The 23558-nt window shown below is 35.0% G+C and overlaps 1 protein-coding gene across 1 annotated transcript in view; it reads left to right on the top strand.

Annotated features, from left to right (window-relative positions):
• The window catches only part of LOC136035977 (palmitoyltransferase ZDHHC3-like), a 36111-nt gene continuing 12553 nt past the window's right edge, over positions 1-23558 (top strand). The window contains exons 1-4 of the mRNA XM_065717877.1: positions 1-138; positions 10717-10902; positions 13095-13249; positions 18366-18450. Of these exons, the coding sequence (XP_065573949.1) occupies positions 97-138; positions 10717-10902; positions 13095-13249; positions 18366-18450 (468 nt within the window). The 5' untranslated portion in view covers positions 1-96. The remainder of the gene's footprint in view (positions 139-10716; positions 10903-13094; positions 13250-18365; positions 18451-23558) is intronic.

Here is a 23558-nt window from a genome sequence, read left to right as displayed (position 1 = left end):
TATCGTTAACTGGATAGAAAAAAGCAAAAAAAAAAAAAAAATATATATACATATACACATCACCTTGTAGACTTATCTTAAGCTGACAGACAAGGGATGTTGAATGAGAACAGTCAAAGAGGGAAATGGTTCATAAAGGTAGGCTAGCTGAGACTTTGGTGCAGTCACAAATTTTGTTGAGCCTAAAATTATAGGCAACTTGTCTACAGGCTATTAGTACATAAGTCACCTTCTACACTAGGCTAATTCGATAAAATTAAGATGGATAAAATTATAGTTTAGTGACTTCTTTCTATCTCTGAAAGGTTAGGTTAGGAAAATGAAACTTTCAGAAATGGGTCTACAGGCTAAAATATGTCCCAGGAAGGTATTTTGAGGTATGTACCTCCACTCCCTCTCCCTTTAGAGGGTCCTGACCTTTGATGACCTTTAAAAATTTGTGTTTTATAAAAATGAAACCTTGCAAAATAGATCTTCTGCTGGAATGAAGTAGGCTACAACAAAATTGTTTTCAGCTTCACAACTTTGCTCAATCCCAATATATAAGGTTATAAAGATATTCAAAGACATTTCCTAAATTTTGAAAAAAAAACATTGATATGGCTCAGAATTCTACTTAAACAACAGAAGTTGCATTTTCAGAACTAAAGGCAGAGAAAAAGCAACTGGTAACTGAAATTTAAGGTATAATGTTGTTTTGTCAAAATTTCAATAGGTATAGACCTGTCACGTAGGCAAATTTCAGGGCCCTCTAGAGGGAGGAGGAGTAGTGGTGGGTACTTTAAAATACCTTCCCAGGACACACTTTAGCCTGTAGACTCATCCCTGAAAGTTTCATTTTCCCAACCTAACCCCTTTCCAAGATAACAAGAAGTCACTAAACTAATGAGCACACCACTTTATGTGTCTTTTACCCTCTTTCCAAGTATAGCCTACTTAATGCCTCTGTTACAACTATCTAAATTGACTCAACTAACCCCTATCTAATTGACAAATATAGCCTAGGTGTTATATTTTATTGTTTTATTTTGAGTATTTTGGCTTTTCTTCTCATTTATCAAACAAAATAAATTAAATTTGGGGATATTTCTATTAGGCTACTGAGCTACAAATAAGCAGAACCACTAGTAAGCAGTAATGCATGTTATATTAATAGCCTACATAGGCTAATCTACCCATAATATTCATGCACTGCATTTTATTGCTCCTTTATTTTGTACAGAAGTGGTAGGCTATTTATAGAAACATTAGAGAACTCATCTTATCAAAAATTGAAAGCACTAGTTTTCTAAGAGAACTCATCTTATCAAAAATTGAAAGCACTAGTTTTCTAATCTATATGATGAGAAAACCAAAGTGACTAGTGGTCTCTCTAACACCCCTCTTAACACTCTCTTTATCACCCTCTTAGCAGAACAGTTGGCATTTGTAGGCCTATCCACTATCATTCTCTTCAAATTTCTATCAGTAAGGTATATGGCATCATGTTCAACCTAGAATAATGTAAAGATTCTACATTGATATGATTAGAGAGCAAAAGAGGGTTGATACCTCTAACAGCTCAATCAATCTTCCCAATAGACTAAAAGATTGGCAATTTAGCCAAATTTATGTATTGAAAGATATTCAACCTGTATGATTAGAGACTTTTTTTTAACATTTCAGTTGTAGGAAAGTTTTTCCCTTGGATTCTCCCCTGGCTCCTGGGAACAGATTGTAAGTCCATTGCCCAACCCTCCTCCTTTGTCAAGGCTTGGGACTGGCTGCTGTGATGCATGTATTATGCACCACAAACAGGCAGAGTTAATTCACTATACATTGTGGAGCATCAGGTCAACTAGGCTACACCTAAATGATTGCCTGTTCAACAACCTAGATTTTGCTGGTGATATTGCAATACTTGAAACCTGCAAACCACAACTTCAGGAATCACTCTTAGATATGCAACAAAAAGCAGGTGGATTCAGACTTAATGTCAATGCCAGTAAAACATAAGGAATGATGACAAGCAACTCACCTGTAAAAGTCAAATACAGCTACAACAATGTAGAACAGGTAGTCAACTTCAAATACCCTGGCAGCACCATTGAAAATATAGGATCCACAGTCAAAGAAGTCATTGCTGAATTGGTAAGGCTAACAGTACCTTCAAAAGGCTTAATAAAGTATAGAGATTGAGTAATTTCTCTCTCTGGCTCAAACTCTGCCTGTTCAACAGTAATGTCCTGCCTGTCCTCCTCTATGCATTGGAAACTTAGCATCTCAACCCAGACCAAGAGAGGAGAATCCAGTCCTTTGAGAACACTTGTCTCTAGAGGCTGCTTGGTATTGACTTGACCCAGAAAGTCACAAATAGACATATAAAGAACCTCACAGGCCAGCCATCCCTCGCCAAAACCATACAAATATTCAGATGGAGCTACCTAGGTCATATATTATGCATGTCCAATGCCAGAATCCTGAAGTAAGCATTCCTTGGCTACCCAAAGGCACCCACCACAGAGGACAACCCCAAAGCACACTCCATCATACCTTCAATGGTAATCTACACCAACTTCATGCCTCCCTACAGCCAGAATGGGAAGACATTATTTCTGCCACCAGTTACAGAGATGATTTGAGACCCTTCTTAGACATCTTGGGTGCCTCTGAAGGCACAGGAAGGTCTAAGGTAATGATTAGAGGCCCAAAATTTGCCTATGGCTCCTCCTTAACTGATAACTATTTGGCTGTATATTTCCAAAGCAGATGGTTTGGACCAATAGAACATGAAAATAATGATTTGCAATGGCATTGTTCTTATCTTTGTACAAAAGGGGTTGATCTACTTGAAACTGATTTCCTTAAATTACATGTCCAGAATAATAGGGAATAATTCTGTAGAGCTGCTTGTCTGTGATGATGGGGAGGCAGTGACTCAACTGTATTTCACTAGGTCTTCCATGGCTTAATGGATTAGCTCTTATTAATGGCAAGTGACAGCTGTCTCAGGGAGATTGCTTCAGTAAGCTACCAATCTATTGGTGAAGTATTAATTTTGGACCCTGGTATGTCCTCACTTTTGGAATAACTTCTTACTATGTCCTCTTGTCTTGAAGGTTTTATTGAGTTGAAAAGGCATTTGACAGAAGGAGTTGAAATTCAAAAGCTTATAAGTCATTATGACATCACCTCTCTGGTGTCTGTAGATGAGTGTTCGGAGCTTTAGCTTATTCAATTAAGATATAAAGTGAAAATTCTTGTGTCCATCAAGAATTTTATTCATCTGTCCTTGACAGACTCTATTTTTTGCTGATCACCCTTGTTCAAGGGTGTGGCAACAAACATCCCAAATTCAAGCAATGACTGCAGAAAACCCTTTTCCAGCTTGAGCATAAAATTGGGTGATCTGCCATATACTGCTACTGCATGGTTAATTCTGCCAAGGGTCTGGAATGCTTTTGCAGCTTTGGTTCTGCATGATTGTCAAATTTTAATTTCCTGTCAAAGACAATTCCCAAACCTTTATAAAATACAGAAGAGTCAATTAATATTCTGGAGCCATCCTGATTCATCACAAATGAATATAGATAACAACACTGCAGAGTAATAAAAATAGAAAATAAAAAGAAAAAAATAACACAACAATATCATAATGACCATATCATACAATATCATAATCAAACCATATTAAATTTCATACCAGACCATCAATGTCATAATCATCCCAACACACATTAAAAAAACAGCATATTACACAACAATGTCATTGCAAAGATCAAAAACTACTTAACCAGTTTCATATTTGAAAAAGCAAACTAGGGGGGTCAGTAATAGAGATAACACTATTAGAATTTGCAATCATACTGGATGCCACACTGGCCAGTTGGGCCCAAGCCTTCATAACACCATAGCAGAATACAATAATTCTGTTTTTAAAATGACTGGATAAATACATCAGATATTTACAATATCTAAAGTAACCAGTTCTAAGCCTCCATAAATCCTTTTTTCTCTGTAGATGGTGTTATCTATATAAGAAATTTACTGCCAGAGAACAAAACTGAAAAAGCTGTGCTAGACCCTTTGGTTATAATGCCCTCTATTCTGAGATATTCTACTATATGACACACAAATATTTTTCAATGCATTAGAAACCAACTTGGAGCAGGCTTCAGAAATTGATGGGCAAAACAATATACCAAGCCATTTAACTTTAACTAATGATACCAAATCAAGGTTTAATGGAAATACAGAAAGCTTACTATTAAAGCACAAAAACTTGCACTTTCATTTTTATAGATAGGCCAATATCACTAAGTAGAGATTACACCTTGCAAAAATTTTGAGCCAACCCCTGACAAGGACATCATCACCATACACAATATATCTTAAACCAATATCATAAAAAATCGGTAGGATACAGGTGTTTCAGACAAGTGGCAAGGACATATTTATGTTCAAATTGACATGTAGTTTATGGTTTCAGTCTATGGTAAAACAAGTAAATGACTGAGTATTTCAGTGGTAGCATGGGAGATACATGTTTAAGTAAAACATCTCTGGATTGCTTGAATATTAGCATCAGAGTAGATTTTCACTGGGTGATATCCCAACAGAAGGGAGATAGCAGTGCCATCAGAAGGGCAACCACAAGTTTTTTTTTGGTTCTCAAGTAAATAAATCATGAGAAGCAGATAACCTTAAACCTGTCAATATTTAACAGCTTATCAATCAGCAGTTAAATACTTTTCTGCCTTTTCATCAATGACTTGCCTCTTGTTGTCCACCATTCCACAATTAAAATTTTCGCAGATGATGTAAAGCTCTACTGCTCCTTGACAAATTCAGATGAAGCTTCGTTGCTTCAAAAAAACTTGGATGCAGTGCACAATTGGTGTAATGCTAACTCCATGTTTGTCAACGAAAATAAGTGTAGGGTTGTCCATTACTTTGGCAAAGTAGAACAAAGTTACCAATACCATCTTGCTGGACATTCAATCTTACCTGTTGAAAATGTCCGTGACCTTGGTGTTCATTTTGATTCTAGTCTTAGGTTTGACAAGCATGTCTCTGAAGTAACTCGTAAGGCAAACTATCAGCTATTATGTCTTAGACAGAATTTCCATAAGTTTAATCTCTGTTCATTCATTGTCATTTATAATTCAACAGTTCGACTGATACTCGAATACAATTCGTCAGTATGGTATCCATTGAATAAAAATGACAGAGCAAGGGTTGAAAAAATACAGCAAAGAGCAACTAAGCTTGTACCTTATTTGAAACATATGCTGTATGAAAATAAACTGCACAGGCTAGGATTGTCAAGTCTTCAATTCTGAAGGGATAGGGCAGACATTATTAACACATTCTGTATAATCAAAGTCATTGATAATATAAGTACATCACAGTTCTTCACATTTAACAGGACCCGTTATCACCCACATAAATTGTACCCCTCACTTTCAAAAAGGAAAATAGGCCAACATTCATTTTACAGCAGGGTGTGGAAGCCATGGAATGATCTTCCACCTAAAACATTTCTAACAGATGACTTAAACAGATTCAAAACAAAACTAGCAGAAACAAATTTTCAAAGTAAATCATTTTTAAATAATTTATAGTATTATTTGTCAGTGTTTGTTGTAGTTGTTATTTTCATTGATTTGTATATGTGTATTATGTTGTCAGTATTGTCATAACTTCTATTTATTATGTTTATTGCAACAAGCTTGAAAGCTTACCATATTTGGTATTAATAAATAAATAAAAAAAAGCCTAAGCTTATTTTTTAAAACTCACAGAGCACCATTATTGTAACCATTGAACAAGGTCAGACCCAAGATTGTTCCCTGAGGTATACCATTATCAACCTCAGTAACTTCTGAGAAGAATCCTTGCTGAATGATAGGGCAAGTGGATGAATCTTCAGAGGTGTAACATTTGTAATAAATTTCTTTATAGCTAAAAAAAGGAGAAAAGTAACACAGAGGAAATTTTCTTCTACTATATAGCAAAAAATGGAGAATTCAAGATAGTCACTAGGTCCACAAGGCTCCCAAAACTTGAGAAAGTCTCTATAAGAGCCCCAAGTCCCTTTTGTAAGATCAAGCTATTCAATTCTTCAGCTAAGGAGTAAATTCTATGTTTTATTTGCTAGAGATTGCAGAATTATTTCAAGGCAATTCCTTGATAATAAGAGACGAGAAGGTTGGATGCTTCTTCTATCTTGAGTGGCTTAAGCTATGGTTTTTTGTTGTTTTAGATTTGTTGTTTTTGTTTTGTTTTAGAAAGTAGCCATTGATGTCAATGGCTACTTTGTACCATTGATATCATCATCACAAAAAATCCTTGACCACAAGCTTATAGCCCCCCTCCTCATCTCCAAAACCTATATGGGGTAGCACGATTGCATCTTCTTTTTTTTCATTTTTTGACCCTTAGGCCCTTGGCAGACAGCTGGATCGTTATAGAGTTTTTTTAAGGACTAATTTGAAAGCTTTTGTTACAATCTAGTGAGTTTTAATAACTTGAGACCAGTAACACCAGATCAAAGTGTCATACAGTATGGTAGCAGTAATTTTTTGTATCATCTCAAGAATGGGTGGAGCTATTAGGCTGGTTCAATACTCTTTATAGAGGTCTTCTTAAGGTGACTCTATGGTGCAAATATGTATTTGATTGATCATTTAAGTATGAATGCAGTGAAAATTTTGGCTTATTTCTTTTAAATTTGAGTCATAAATTTTTGTATTAAATTGCTACACTTCTCTACAATAATGTGTGAATGCAATGTTTGAGGCCTTGAGTTCAAGTCTCATACTTGTACTTCTTCAAAGTCAAATCCATCAGAAATTGTATGGATGTATTTAAACAAAAATTTAAATCCTGTTAGTATGTTTATTGTATGTTTAGCACCTACACTGAAGATAGTGCTTAGATCTCACTTAGAAGTTAGTGAAGTCAAATGGCAAGAGCTAGTGATCTTTTAAGCCTACTGTATAGTAAGAGAAGGAGTAGATTAGCTGAAAAAAAGGAAGAAGAAAAGAGGCTTGATTGGCTTATTACAACAGTGTTAATTTGAATTTATCAAACCAAATCCAATAATATGTTCATAGCCAAATGATTTCTGATTTCTGAATGATTCTGAATGCCCTGGAACATCCTGGCAAGTTGATATAGGCCTTTATTTGTTGGCAGGAGGATGTGATTTTTTGTTGTTGTGCAAAATGAGATAAAATTTAATTGGATGTTCATTTAGTCTGTAGGATTAAAAAAAAGTACATTGGAAAAAGAACTAGAGTGCAAAAACTTAAGTACTTAAACATTAAAAAAATAGTTGCTGATGACTGCAATTCTGGAGGAGTCTGAAGTAAGCAAAGCCAATGAATACAGGAAAATATTCAAGTAACTTCGAATAGTTTTGGTCTTATGAGAATTGCCAACCAAAGTAGCTACTTGTGCATTTTTCTAGTTTTTACGTCTTCAGAGTTGAAAACAAAGAAAGGAAAAAAAAATTGCAAAGATCCACATGGAAGCCAAATAGTTGGATCATATTAATAATACCTGCATCTTTCATGAAGATAACAATTTCACGGGCAATTCTTTGCTGATTGTCATGTTTTCAGTTTTTGGAGAGATTGGGATGAATGTTGAGAATGATGATGATTATGTTATTTATTATATAGTAAATTAAAGGAAAAAACAAGTTTTTCTACTGCAAGGTAGGAGCAATGTTAAAATTAAAATGAACTGAAATTATTTTGTACATGAGGAGGCTGCCTTCCTCTGCAAACTAAGGGTTTTAGCACTTTAAAAAGACTTGTTGTTCTAATTAAATGGTCATTGTGTTTCAGAAGCCATTCTTAAAGAATTGGGACAAAAAGTCAAACTTTAGCATAAAGCATGAGGTATTGCCTCATATATAGAATAAATTTCGTTCATTTTAAATTTTAATGTTGCTCCTTACTTTTATGCAAAAAACTTGTTTTTTTATTTAATTTCTGAACATTTTTCCAAAATGCTGTAAAATCTGTCTCCTCACACCCACTAAAAATTCTTCCATGGAGAAGTCCTCCCGCTTAATCCCCCCTGAAAACTCTCACTGAACAATGTCATCCTTGCTGAACATCACCCGCAGACAATTCTGCCTGAGAAATTTTCCTTTGCCTTTTTGATTTAAGCCTTATTTTCTATTTAATTTCTTATTGTTTTTCAAATCAAGCTAAAAATTGCCTCCTCTGTAAAAAAATCCAGTAAATACCCCCCCCCCAGTGGAAAGTTTCTCCTTTGGAAAAATCTCCCATGGAAAATTTCTCCTTGAAATCCTCCCCACAGAAAATCCTTAAGATAGTTCCAATCCTGCTGAAAGTTTTCCACAGAACATATCTGCATGTCAAATTGCATTACAAAGGAGAGAAAATACGACAATTAAAAATAATTTTTCATAAAAAATTCAGTTAAATCCCCCCTCCTAATATAAAACTTCCCCTGGAATGTTCACCCAAGAAACTTCCCCCCCCCCAAAAAAAAAAGTCTATATCCAATAAGAAATACTATATGTTAATAATGACAAATTTCAAAACTTACAGCCCTTCCCCTAGGGGCTGCAGGGGATCACGATTTCCCCAAAGGCATAGTTATTGGACCTTTCAACTATGCCGAAGGAAATAGCCATCTCAATTTTTTTTTGGGTGTCTTTGGGAGAGAGGGCATTGGAGGGGGGCTAGTTGCTGTCCAATTATTTTGGTCACTTAAAAAGAGGACTAGAAATTTTGATTTCCGTGTGAAAATGAGCCATATCCTGATTTTTTAGTACCATTGGTTTGATACAATCACCCCTGGGGAAAAACAAATAAACATGCATCCCTGATCTTTCTTCTGGCAAAAAATGTTAACTTCCACATTTTTGTGGAGTTTTAAATCTTTACTGAAGGGTTCTCTGATTATTTTTAATCTGATGGTGCAATTTTCATTAAGATTCTGCACATTTTCTCAGGCTTGTAGCTTTTTATTGTTATCAGAATTTTGTTTTTTAGAATTGTTGGGCTGAGTTGCTCCCTATTAACAGTTATTTCTACCACAAACTGTTCAAAACAGCTGAATCAAGAAACTCGTTTGCAATAGCTATGGATATCTTCTGTAATAAAATGATTTGATGTTTGTGAATGATCTCAGATGATTTTTTTGTATTTGTTTAAATAGGGTTGTTTATTCTACTGTTACTACTAGCACTAACAACTCACCATACCACCAAGCCGCCTGAGGCCAACACAGCTACGCACGCTCCTCCTCCATCCCAGTTTATTCAAAGCCTCCCTTTTTACACCCTCCCAGGAAGTTCCTATTTTCTTTAAATCTTTCTTTATGACGACCTCCCACCCAAGACAAGGACGACCTGCTTTCCGTTTAACCCTAGACAGTTGGCTGAAAAGGACAATCTTCAGCAATGTGTCATCCTTCATCCACACAATATGCCCTAGCCATCTTAACTTTTCTTTCATTATAGCTCTAGTAAGAGGGATTGAACCACATTTTTTGTACAGCCTACTGTTTGAAATTCAATCTGTCACCCAGAAAAATCAGGAGGAAATTTCTCTGGAAAACATCTAGCCAAGCTCGCTCTTTACGCTAAAGTTTTTTTTATTGTTTTAAAAAGTGGAGTTGTGAGAAAGATTCAAACTTTCGCATAAAGAGTGAGGTGTTGAGGTGGGGACAACCAATTTCATGTACGGAATAATTTCTATTCGTTTTAAGTTTTAATGTTGCTCCTTACTTGCAGTTAAAAAAACTTGTTTTTTTTTATTTAATACCATCCAAAAATAAGACCTTTGCTAAAGCTCTTCAGTATAATTGAACACTTGCCCGTAATCTAGAAAACTGAGGACCAAAGATTTTTGACAGCTCATGCACTTCTCAATTATTAACCTAAGAGTGGAAATTTGGTCAACACATCCTCTACCTTTTCTAAAACCGCACTGTTCTTCTCTAAAAGCTTTTTCTACAGCATCTCTCAGTCTAAAAAGTATCATATTACTAAGTAATTTGCTACCTACAAAGACCAGACTAATGCCTTGATAATTACCCCACTCATTCTTATCACCTTTCTTATACAGTGGTTTAATTAAGGTGTTCCTAAAATCGTTAGGTACTTCTCCTTTTTCAAAAATCATATTCATAATCTTCAGTAACTTATTTCTAACTTCAGAGCCACCATATTTAAGAAACTCATTTACCACACTATCGGCATCTGGAGCATTATTATTTTTTAATCCTTTTAGTACTGTGGCTAATTCTTCTTCACAAAACAAATCTTCCTCCACATCCACAGTATAAGCCTAAAGAAGACTTAGTAACTTCTTTATTGAAACTCCTAGTAAGTCCATTTCGAATCGTCTGAATTCGTCAGGCAAAATTTCGACACGATAGTCATTTTTTAACATCATAACATTCCAAGTTCCAATTTTCATGTTCTTTAAATTGCTGAAATTATTTTGGCCCCAGGAAAAGCAATAAATACTGGATACCAGTGCAGGACAGGGGCCAACATATCTTCTCAAGTCTACACCAAAGCTCTTAAGCTGGCTTAGAACCAGACAGTAAGAAGTCCCTGGGACCTCCAGTATGAAGAATGGAGGCTTTTTGCAATCCTGTGCCCATAATGGTCCTATTGGAAAAAGATGTTATTTTACTGTATATAGTATTAATTAGAAAATTAATTCACCCTTCGTTTTTCAGGATGCTTGTGGTATCATCTGTGCTGTTTTCACGTTTTTCCTTATTTTGTATGCAGAATTTGTAGTGGTAGCTGTGATTTTATTTCCTCATTTGTCAAGCTTTTATGGTATATTTAACTTGATGATGACTGTTCTGCTTGGACTTTTAGCTACTGTGTCTCATATAAGGACTATGCTCACAGATCCAGTAAGTTATCTTTGAAGTAATTTAATCAAACCACTGTTTGTAAACATAATCGATTCTTTCAGATTCCTCTTTCACTTCGAATTCTTACAAGTTTAATTTTATCCCTATGTATTCGAGGACAGGGAGGGAGGGGGTCTTCTAGATTAATATTGGGAGAATGACTTAAAAATAATTTCCATTTTTATATGAAAAATCTACTTCCTCCCTCATGTTTCCAGGGGAAAACTGTATTTTTTGTGTGCACAGGTATACCCCTTTTCATGTTGCTGTTTTGTATGTAAGTACACTACTTGAAGGGAGGGTTCCAAGGTTTGGCTCTAGGGACCTATTAAAAAAAGTTTTGAGGTAGTTTCTGGTTGTGAAAATTGTTAAAAAATGAAATGAATAAAAATTCTTCTTTGAAACTACAAAACTAGGTTAGTCTTTAAACTGTTTAACAGGATTAAACGGTTTATTGTAACACATCATAAGTAAAAAGTGGCCCTTATTATAGAAGCTAAAACTCTGCAAAGTAGAATATTGGTTAGTATTGAGTAGGTTGGATATGAGTATTTGTGGAAAAGAGGTTTTGGGGAATTGTGAAAAAGATTGGCAACTCAGTTAACCTATTTCTGTTCTAGAACTGGGCTGTTGACACTGCACAAACTAGTAATTCTGGATGTATCAAGATTGCTTTTAGTGATAAAGAATAAAAATGTCAAAAGAACATGCTTTTTGTGCTGATTTTAGTTATGCGAATTTATTAAATTTTAATTTTACACTTGAGAAGCTATTAGCTTGAGAAATGTTGTGTAATTTTAGAAAAAGGGAGAAAAGACCCTGAAAAAGCTTTCTAAAAGCTCCAATTAAAAAAAAAAATTCTTGGTCAACTCTAGAAAAATGTAAAAGTAAGAAAAAATGCACAAAAATATAACTTTTCGCCCCTTCGGCAAAAATAGATAATTAATTTTCAGCTCAATTTAAAGTGAATTTTACCTCCTTTTTTCATCTTGGGTGTATGCCTGGAAACATGTATTATCCAAACAAATTATGATTTTTAGTTCTTTGTTATACTGGTTTTCGATACTGTAATTCTAATTAAGTTATATTTTCTAAATGCTCTCACATGTCTTTTAATTTGTAAAAAAATTATAGGGTATAAAAGCTAGGTCTCATAAATTTTCTATATCAGTGTTAAAACTTTTTCTCGGGGCTTGTAAATTTTCAACCATCTAGTCAACTTGTGTTGAAATCACTCTTGGCTGTATAAGTACAGTTTCAAGTTTTGTGTATCTCTCCCTATTTTTAGTAAGGAAAATGATCTGTAGTCAAAAATTAGTAATGAGTTTTGGGTAATAGGTCTTGCCAGTGATGACAATTTCTTGTAAATTTCTATTGTCTATGACTTGAGACGAAAAAGACAACAACTAGAAAGGTAAAAAAGAAAATTTGAGGCGGCTTAATTCCTTAGGTGCATACAGGTCCAAAAATTAGGGGAGGGGAGGAGAAATGTCCTGTAGTGAGGAAGGTGAGGGGCTTCTAGATATTTTCTGCTGTTTTCAAATCAAAATGTTACTTTTAGGCAACTACCCCTCGTACCAAAGCTATTCTCACAACAAACTATATATTTATGATATATTCCGCTTTGTTAGAATGCTTTTTATGACCTACATGGTCCATAAGGTCATTACATGTCTCCTTGTAGAAGATGGCATGAATAATAAGATTGTTCTTTCAAGTTTTACGAAATCAAAGCTGATACAAGCTTTCCTTCATAATAGGCACTGGGATCACATTGAAGATAGAGCCTTAGAAACCATGTTTTGATGCTAGATTAAAATTGTTTTTGATGCTATTTTAAAAATATGGCTGTCCTAAGGCATGGTACTACTTCTTTGCTTCAGAGTTTATTTTGAACTTTTTATGATGTTACTCAGGTAATGTTACTCAGGTAAAGTTTTCCAAATAAAATTTGCTTCTTTTTGTTTTCTTTTATTCTTTTCATCCAAGCTCAATGCGATAATTGAACCAGACTCAATGCAAGTTTCTTCAAGACTGAAGTTATTTTTTTCTTCCTATTGAACATTGTTAAAAAATTTATTTTTATCATATCTATATTTTATATTTTATCATACATATATGATAAAATAAAAAAAAAATATTTTTATCATATATATATTTATCATATTTTAAGTTCTGTTTCTTTCTTCTAGGGAGCAATACCAAAGAATAGTGCTGTATCTGTTGATTGTATGACTCAAGAATATGTAGAGAAAATGGGCTTCAAAGAAGGCCAAACAATATATAGATGTCCTAAATGCTCCTGCATTAAACCTGATAGAGCTCATCACTGCTCTGTTTGTAAAAGGTAATTTTCCCTGTGCTTCATAATTCAGTCATATTTTTTAATCATCTTTTAATGTTGCATAAGATAGTATAGATTATTCATACAACACGACCATTATAATACCGAATGAGGGAATTCAGTTCATGCCTATTGACTGCAGTTGTAAGAAATGTATATATGACATTGAACCGGTTTATGAAATCAGCTTATTAAAGTTATACTTGAATCAGTATACAAGACAGTCATTATAATACTGAACGAGATAACTCAATTTATGCCTATTGACCGAAATTGTAAAGGCTGTCATATAGTTCCTAAAATCGAGTGAAGGTCCCTATTGGTCCCTTAAATTGATAAAGGTCCCTAAAGTCCCTTTTCTTGCTTTGGTTGAAAGCTCTGTATCCTGAAGCCTACCAATACCTATGAATATACAGTTTTCAGTACCTTTGTTTCGATTGATATTCTTGCAACCTGTTTTGGCTTGTTTCAGAAAGACAGAACTTGTTGTTACATAGGCTACAGTGCTACTGTCTGGATAGAGCAGACGGACTAGTCACGAAAAGGAGGGACCCCTTTTGCCTCTGGAGTCAATAGTCTAGGAGGTGGCAAGTTTATCCCGTTTCTTTAATTACTTAGAAAACTCTTTTTTGGGTGTCACTTTGTTGCACCCAGAGGAAACAATAAGAGAATGGTTCAAAGTACAAAATACGAAGGATGTGGTGTTAAAACCAGGTTTCATTTTGAGCTTACATACGTTTCTTGAAGTGTTAGAGTACTTCCTAGTGCCCCTTTTTATCTGAATACATTTATGGTATATATTTTCTACTAACTTCCATTCTTTTTTAAAGTTTAGGGTTTGAAGTTTCAGTTTGAATTAGAATGGGAAACTACAAATTCTGGGAGACTCCGTTGGAAGAGAAAGATGGTACAGGACACCAAATGAAAGAGCTGCGTAGAGTTGTTTCCGGAGATCTGTTCTCTTTCTAATGTTCTATCTGTAATACATCGTTTGTCTTTCATATATGCTCCTGCACTTTACTGCAGAACGCCAGAACTGCTTAAGAAGAATGTTACCATAAAGCTAACGCCAAATCAGCTTCATCTCTCGGCAGCATTTTCCATGGAAAGCGGTGAACTGGCAAAACTGCCATGCACAGGTGCTTATGTAGTGCGGGAAGAAACAACAGTTGCAGATATTGCATTGGCTCTGAAGATGATTGAGTCCGACTATTCTGGGAAATCCGCAGACGGGAATAGCAGATGTATATGGAAAATTTTTGCAAGATACAGTGGTAAAAAAACTTTTCCTTCGGACGAACTAAGTTCCCATATTTTTTAACGGAAGTTCTTGGACCCTATATCCGGAAGATGGCCCTTGATGAAGTCGGCAGAAAGCACTTGTTGAAAGTGTTAGCTTTTCTGTATCCCAGTGAAGTTTCAAAGCCAGTTTCTTGTCACAGTTTATTATATGTTGTCAGGAAGTTATCCATTGCGACGCAAAAAGATACGCTAGCTAATGAATTTAAGCTAGTCCAGTTATCCGGGCTTCGATCGGATCCAAGGAGGATCGATGACAAGTGGAACAAGGTGATCCAGGGAGGAAAATATCCAAACTTGTCTGAAATCTTAAAAAATGCTTTGACCATTCCACACGGTTCTGGCAGCGTTAAGCGGGGTCTCTCCCTTTCAGGGTAAGCTCTCAGCAAAGAAAGAACCTCGATGAATGAGCGAACTTTGAATGCAAAAATTTTTGTGATATATAGGTTGGGCAGATTTGGAGGAAGTGTGCAAAATGTTACTGTCACTGAAGATTTTATAAAACTCGTCAAATCCATTAGAAAGAGCTATGATTTGGATCTACAATAGGAAAAAGCCTTGAAAGAAAAAACTGCGAAAGAGTGGCAGGATTTGCAGGCAAAAGGACGGCTGAGAGAGCAGGTGCTCGCTAAAACCTCTTTGAAAAGACAAACAATAGAGACTCTGGGAAAACCTCTCAAATAAAAAAAAGAAGCGTTCGGTTTCTTTTCGGGACCTTTGCTGTTGTGTCACTTTTTTTTCTTTCAAAAGTTTTTTGAAATCTGAGTTTTGGGGTCCATTTCGCGTCCAGAATGGTCCCCAGAGAGGTCCCTTTTTCGACTAAAAAAAGGTCCCGAAGTCCCTATTTTCACCACTTGAACCTGTGACAGTCCTGTATGTATGATCTTGAAACGGTTGATGGAATCAACTTATCAAGTTTGTACTTAAATCTGTATACAACATAGCCATTATAATAGAGAACGAGGGAATTCAGTTTATGCCTATCGACTCGAATTGTAAGAATCATATATATGATCTCTTGTCATGCATACTGACTGCGATTGTAAGGAATATATGTATGATCCCGAACCCGTTTATGAAATCATCTTATTGGGGTTATACTTGAATCAGTATACGGCCATTATAATACTAGATGAGGGAATTCAGTTTATGCCTATCGACTGAAACTGTGAGAAATATATGTATGACCTTGAACTGGTTTATGAAATCAATTTATTAAGGTTATTCTTGAATCAGTATACAGAAAAGGCAAAATACTGGACGAGGGAATTCAGTTTATGCCTATCGACTGAACTTGTAAGAAATATATATATGACCTTGAAACGGTTTATGGAACCAGCTTATTAAGGTTATACCTGAATCAGTATACAACACAGCCATTGTAATACTGAACGAGGGAATTCAGTTTATGCCTATTGACTGTAATTGTAAGAAATATATATATGACCATGAACCAGTGTATGAAACCAGGTTATTAAGGTTATACTTGACTCAGTTTAACCTTGAATCAATTATTATATCAAATTTCGTCTTTTTGTATTATCGTGCTTAATCAAGGATCCTCTAAAGCCCTTCCCCCATTTCGTGATATATGCTTATCTTTATGAATGTATATCCATTTTTGAAAGCTAAGAAGGGATTAGCTTGATGAAAGTGGTTCTCAAGTTGCTCCTGGTCAACACCGTATCCAGGGGGAGGCTGCGGGGTTTAAACTTCCCTCCAATTTTTTCTCCGACTTTTAAAAACGTAAGAAATACTTGTAAACGTATTTTTGATGCGTTTTCTAAATTTTAATTGTAGCAAAGCAAAGAGCTTTAGCAAAGGTCTTATCCTTACATGGTATACCAGAAAAATAAATTAAAGTGATTCGTGCTATGTACGAGAATAATACTCCTGCGATTAAGGTAGAAAATGAGGTTAGCAGCTGGTTTTGTATTAAATCAGGAGTTAAGCAGGGATGTGTTCTATCCCCCTTTATATGGATCTTTTTCATGGACTTTGTCTTAAGGAGTACAGGAAAGGCTATTGGAGACCATGGAATCGAACGGGGAGAAAAAACTCTCCCGGACTTAGATTATGCTGATGATTTAAGCATCCTAGAAGAAAGTTTGAGGAAAATGAGCAAACTTCTAGAGGTTTTGCGAGTTCAGGTTGCTAGAATAGGCTTGAAAATTAATGTCAAGAAGACTAAGGCTAGAAATGAGTGAAGATGAAAAGGTGACGTCGGGTAACGAAAAGATTGATCTGGTGGGCAGCTCCACTTACCTTGGTAGTACTATTAGTAAAGACGGTGGGAACAGTGAAGATGTTAAAAGTAGAATAGCCAAGTCCCTTGTGGTTTTTGTAAGTTAAAAAAAAGTTTGGAAGAATAGGAAGATAAGTCTGCATACCAAGATTAGACCATTGGAACCTACAGTGATAACAGTCGTCAAATATGGCTCTCAAGCATGGGCGCTCCGAAAAGTGGATGAAAATTTTCAAGATGTTTTCCAGAAAAATTGCCTATGGATTGTTCTGGGTACCCGGCTGACTTACCGTATTTCAAACAGTGGGTTGTACGAAAAATGTGGTTCAATCCCGCTTTCCAAGGCTATAATGAAAGAAAAATGGAGATGGCTGGGTCACGTTCTGCGGATGAAGGATAACAGATTCCCGAAGATGGTCCTTCTTGGCCGACCGGCTGGGGCTGAATGGAAAGCAGTTCGTCCTCGTCTGGGATGGGAGGATGTCATGAACAAAGATTTAAAGGAAATTGGAACTTCCTTGGACGGTGTAAAGAGGGAGGTCTTGAATAGATTGGGTTGGAAGAGGAGCGTGCGTAGCTGTGTTGGTCTCAGGCGGTTTGGTGCTGCGGTGAGTTAGTAGTAGTAGTAGTAAATTTTCCATCTAAGATGAAAACTATGGTAAATACGGTAGTTAAAATTTCGCTTTATGAAGGAATTTTGATAAAATTAGTTGAAATCAGGTATTTTGTGATAAAATTTACTTTATTACCTTAAATACAAAATTCAAATAGACGTAACTATAGTCGGCTTCAGAAAAAAAGAAATAGAGAAACAGAATTTCGGTAGTTAAACAGATGAAAAAAAGTAACGTCAAAGCCAAGTGTCGAATAAAGTTTCAAATCTGGATAAATAAAATACGCCGCTGTGCCTATTATAGATTTTGTAGTGTGAACTTTTTTTTGGTTGCATCGTCTTAGTTAAATCTGATATGATTAGTTACTAAGGAAAAATTAATGATTGATGTAAAAAAAAGAAAAAGACAAACAGGTCTACCATGACAAAACCAAAGAAAAAAATCTTGAAAAACAACCGGTCTACGAACAGTAAGATAGAAAAGAAGCATAAATACAAAGATATTTCGCATGTGGCATTTATTTAATAACACGTTTCGATGACGGTAAAATCCACGACGCTAATTAACTCGTATTATATTTGGTTTTATTTTGGGGTGGGGTTTAATTCAGACCAATCTTTCTCATTTTTCCAGGAGTTGACTAGACAGACCACTACTAGCTTACATCTTTTTGTGACAATCTCGTTCTGAAATACACTTATTACGGGTTTTATGACATTAGAAAGTCTGAAATTGACGACAGTATTGGGTTAGGTTGGAATTTATTGGCTTAAAATCCTTTTGAGGTCATTTTGATACAATAATTTTTTAAACACTTAGAAATCTACTATGATTAAATTAAGTTGTATGCATTCAAATAGGCACTTTTATGTGCTCACAATCTGTTAAAATAAATTGAAATTGTGAATCTTAATCAAATTTTTTTCTTTACTAAATTCATTTTTATTGTTTTGACTTGTAGGTGCATAAGGAAAATGGACCATCACTGTCCCTGGGTGAATAACTGTGTGGGTGAAGATAATCAAAAATATTTTGTGCTTTTTACGGTATGTATTCATTTTCATTTGTCACTTTTTATACCTTGAGGCTATGTGCAAACTTAGAATCATTTTGCGAGCCTCAGCCTCGTCTGGCCGTCACAAAGACAGAAGTCCCATTGACAAATTCCCTCAGAGGACTAGCCACCATCGAGACCTATCGCAGAGGTGGTTTTAGAGGAGGGACAGAAGGGGCACTTGCCCAAGGAGAAGAAATTTTATAGGCGCAAAATTTTCAAATCAATAATCTAACAGTTATAATCATTGTGTAATTTTTGAAATTTTATTTTCATTAAAATAAAGAAGATGGCGCAATTATTAATCTAACAATTTTAGTTAAAATTTTCCTACTTAAATAATTTAATAATAATAGTAATAATTGATTTATAACCCATTATACGGGAAAAAAGAAGTGGAGTAACTGAAAAAAGAACAACGCACACAATTAACAGCAACACGGTAACTATATAGGCGAATGAGGCGATGGTACGGGCCTAACACAAAAGGAGCATTTTTACGTAATTTTTTTTTTTACTCAAACCATTAAAGATAGGAATAATATCTGTGACATGGTACTTTCTAACAAGCCTTCGGCTCCGACAAGACCTAAGAATAGAAAGAAGAAATCTGCAATACCGGAAATAATCAATTCACATAGGTGTAAATCATCACTACTGAAGATTGGATAAAGACCAGTATAGAACAAAGTTGAATGGTAACAATAACTCAAGAAAAGCTTTGCCAGGGTTCTTTGGTTGTAACGGCCACGATTCGCAAAATTTGCCAATCTTTAATTTAGTTTTAATGGCAACTAGAGTCAGATGTCAAATCAGAGAATACCAAAATTTCAAAACTATTATAACCAAATGATTAATATCCTTCGGATGGATGGGTAAGAGCAAAGGATGAGTAAGAGCATTATATAGGATGAGTAAGATAAGGATGAGTAAGAGTAATTCGAAGGATGAGTAAGAGCAAACAAGCTCGAGTATGACAAACAGAATCAAAAGATTTGGACAGGTCCAGAGTACAGAAATTTAGGGCATTTCGACTACGGACTGATTTGGACCCTAATTTGCAAATTGGATTATATGGGGAAGTAAAAATATATTCAAAAAGCTTGCTAAGGGTGCATGCTACTGTAATTGGCCTTTAGGTTAAATTTAAGATTTTAATGTTATCTTAAATTTTGATCTTAAGTTATAACGATAACCCTGTATTTCAAAAGCCCAAGAGCCATATACACACAAAAATTTATGAAAAGTAAAGAAATCACCAACAGAACAAAATACAAAGCACACAGAAGCATAATACATAGCGAAAATACCTAATGGTAATTTAGCGAATTAATATTAATTGTATAAACTTTTTCTTCTTTCCAATTTTTATCTATGTACGCACCAACACGAAATATTGTGGTTGGATTACTACTTTGTAAAATACCAGGAAGCAGCAAAACAATCCCATGTGAGTGTTTCTCTCTTAAATTAGAGAGCACGGGGCACTTCCGGAGAAAATAGTCCAAATCTTCGTCCTCATCTTAACAAAGAGGACACACATACCACCGTTCAGAATCAACTATTTTTTTGTCGAACACATTTTGCCTGCTCTGAATTGGAAGGCAATTCGCTCTAAGTTGAATCCATCAACATAAAATCATAGCCGGTAGATTAAATTTAAAATAAACTTTTTTATATCAATGCTATTTGATATGGCATTAATTTTTCAGTTTTTGTTTAATCTTAATCTTAAATTATAACGCTAATCCTATACATAGATAGATTGATCGTGTATTTCAAAAGCCCAAGAGCTATATACCCAAAAATTTATGAAAAATAGAGGAAAATAAAATTATCAAAAAAAATAAATTTGTGAAAAATAAAGAAATTACCAACAGAACAAATTACAAAGCACACAGAAGCATAATACATAGTGAAAATACCTAATGGTAGTTTAGCTAGAAAATAAATTCTATGTACTAATTAATAGTTAATTGTATAAACTTTTTCTTCTTTCTAAGCTTTTATCTATGTATACACCAGCACGAAATATTGTGGTTAGATTACTACTTTGTAAAATACCAGGAAGCAGCAAAACAATCCCATGTAAGTGTTTCTTCCTTAAATTAGAGAGCACGGGGCACTCTTGGAGAAAATGGTCCAAATCTTTGTCCTCATTTTTGCAAAGAGGACACACATACCGCCCTTCAGCATCAACTATCTTTTTGTCAAACACCTTTTGCCTGCTCTGGATTGGAAGGCAATTCGCTCTAAGCTGAATCCATCAACATAAAATCATAGCCAGTAAATTAAATTTAAAACAAACTTCCTCTCTAAACAAGGGTTTTTCTGATTATAATGATACGATGTTGTAGAATTTAAAATCAGCCCTTGCCAATACTGATTTTCTTGACCCTCTTAGATAAATCGTACCTGGCTTTCTAAATCTGTTGGTTGACCACGGGAACCAACAACATCATTCCTTAAGTAAGGCATTCCCCCCTTTTCTAGTAATGACTTAATTTGGGACGGCCACGACGTTTTCAAACCATAATTCAAAGTTAGATAATAAGCTGCTCTTAACCAAAATCTAAGCATCAAAATAGACCTACGTAGTTTTAACGAAAACAGGCCCATATTACCTTTCAGAATCTGTGAATGAGTTGTCTGATGTAACCCAAACACTCTTTTATAATACTGGAGCTAGAGGGACTCCGACTGCTCTGCTCCATATTCTATAACTTCACCCCAAATCTCTGCTCCATATTCTATAACTGGTAAAAGTTTTTTATTAAATATTCTTTTAGCATTTTTAGTTTTTAATTTCCATTCTCGTCGGGATTTTAAAAACTGCAGACATGACCAATTTGCCTCTATTAATTATTTCATCAACATGATCTTTAAACTTCCATTTTCCGATAAAAACCATCCTAAATATTTTGTTCTTTTACTTACATTCAGTTACTCAATATGAAATTTAAATCTATAATTATATTCACAAATTACTTTCCTTTTTTTAAATAACAACTTCAGTCTTTTCAACATTCAGCCTTAATTTTTCATCTAAAATATTCTTCTATGAGACCCAGAAGTGTCAGCAGATCTTGTGGTATACTAGCCATCAAAGCAATATTATCTGCAAATAATCAAAGTGATAGTTTATGGGTCCCTAGACTAACTTTCGGAGCCGATCTATTCTCTAAAAAATCAATTACATCATTAATAAAAATATTTGACAATTTAGGCGAAAGACTGCAGTCCTGTTTTACTCCCAGCTTAATATTAAAAAGCCTAGAAAACCCATTACCTACTAACACGATTCCACTTACACAAATATACATACTCACTATCAACTTCACAAACAAACGAGGGAGGCCAATTCTAAACAGGGTATCCTTCAATAGCTCCCGATCGACACTGTTGAACGCCTTATGCAGGTCCAGAAATCCCATATAAAGACAAGTTTTTCCCTTTCCATACTTATCAGTTAATGTCTTTAAAATAAATACTGTATCTATCGTCCCATAACCTGTCCTAAAACTTCTTTGTTCTTCATGTATGATATTATTTTTATTTAACCAATTAGAAAGCCTAGTATCTAATATTTTTTCCATTACCTTACTTAAAGCAGAGACAAGTGCTATTAAACGATAATTATTATGCACCTTGGGGTTTCTTCTCTCAAAACGCGGCATAAGCAATGATCTCTTCCAATTTCTTGGCCATTATCCTGAAGTTAACACCTTATTACAAAGAAAAACAATTATCGATATAAAAGTTGAAAGAAAACTTTTGAATAATGTTATTGATACACGAGCTCCCTCGTTGAAGTGTATCTAAAAGGGGCGCTATTCCTAAAAGTTTCTCTGTTGACTCTTTCAAAAGAAGGCTCAACAGTCACCCAATATGTGCCATGGTTTGTTCTTTTTATGTTTCAGTCATCTCTACAGCCGTGATACCGATGAAACTTACATAATGCCCTGGATAACAGACTGGTAAAAGACCAGATTTAAGAATTATAAAAAAGTTGACAGAAGGGCTTGGGAAGACCCAAGACAGGATCTAGTCCTTAACGACTCTATTTTGTATGTTCTTAAGTTGAACTACATGATTTCTGTTATCTCATCAGGAGGGGGCCTCAGTGCTGAGGACCCAGCCGAAAATCGGTACTGGCTTACCAGTCATCCTGTAATGGAGCTTCAAGCTTCTGTCAGATTTGAGGTAGTGAACAGATCGTAACTCATCACAGTATACTCCTACTAATTTGGTTTGTTCGGAAGCTATCAGTTGCGAGACTATTTTTCCGAGAGGTTCGTCCAGCGAATGGTCGAATTTAAGGTTTTAAGGGTAACTTGAATCTTTTATAAGGTAACTCATCACAGTATACCATCACAGTCGTACCAAATCAGTACGAGTACTGATTTGGTTTGTTCGGAAGCTATCAGTTACGAGGCTATTTTTCCGAGAGGTTCGTCCAGCGAATAGTCGAATTTAAGGTTTTATGGGTAACTTGAACCTTTTATAAGGTAATATCTTAATATAAAAAATTTCAGGAAAGCACAATAGCTTCTAGTTGCAACATATCTTTTTGTTTAGATTCCCATTTTTGTATATTTATTAAGAGGATAAAAAAAAGAGATCTTAACGGATAAAACCAGGGTATAGACAATATATATATTGGGCATATTTATATCCAGGGTTCAGCCTCTGTTTATATATAACATGCTAAAAAGACTATATACCCAGGATTTCCTGTAGATACAGTAAGGATACTTTGGTAATTTTTGTTCAGTAACCTGTCCAAGTGTCTGTCTTATAAGCATATATAACTAGTAAGAGGGAAAATAAGATCGTTTCCAAGAAAATTAAGCAACCCAAGTAATCTACCATTAACCGGCAAAAGCAAAAACAAATCTCAAAAATTTAAATACCAACATTAGTTACCATTTTTTGTCTTATTTTTCTACTTTTGGGATTATAATCAATGTCCTTCAAATTTTTTGGTTTTTCTCAAGTTTTTTGAAATATTATTTACCTTTCCGAAATTCCCATGAAAATTTACGTTTTGTATATAGTGTTTACGATCTTGCATTGACAAACACTATTTTTTTGTTTGAA

This window comes from Artemia franciscana, chromosome 15 (genome assembly GCF_032884065.1).
Source record: "Artemia franciscana chromosome 15, ASM3288406v1, whole genome shotgun sequence".
Taxonomy (NCBI): domain Eukaryota; kingdom Metazoa; phylum Arthropoda; class Branchiopoda; order Anostraca; family Artemiidae; genus Artemia; species Artemia franciscana.
Note: the sequence above shows the minus strand (reverse complement) of the source record. Positions and strands in the feature narration are given on the sequence as shown.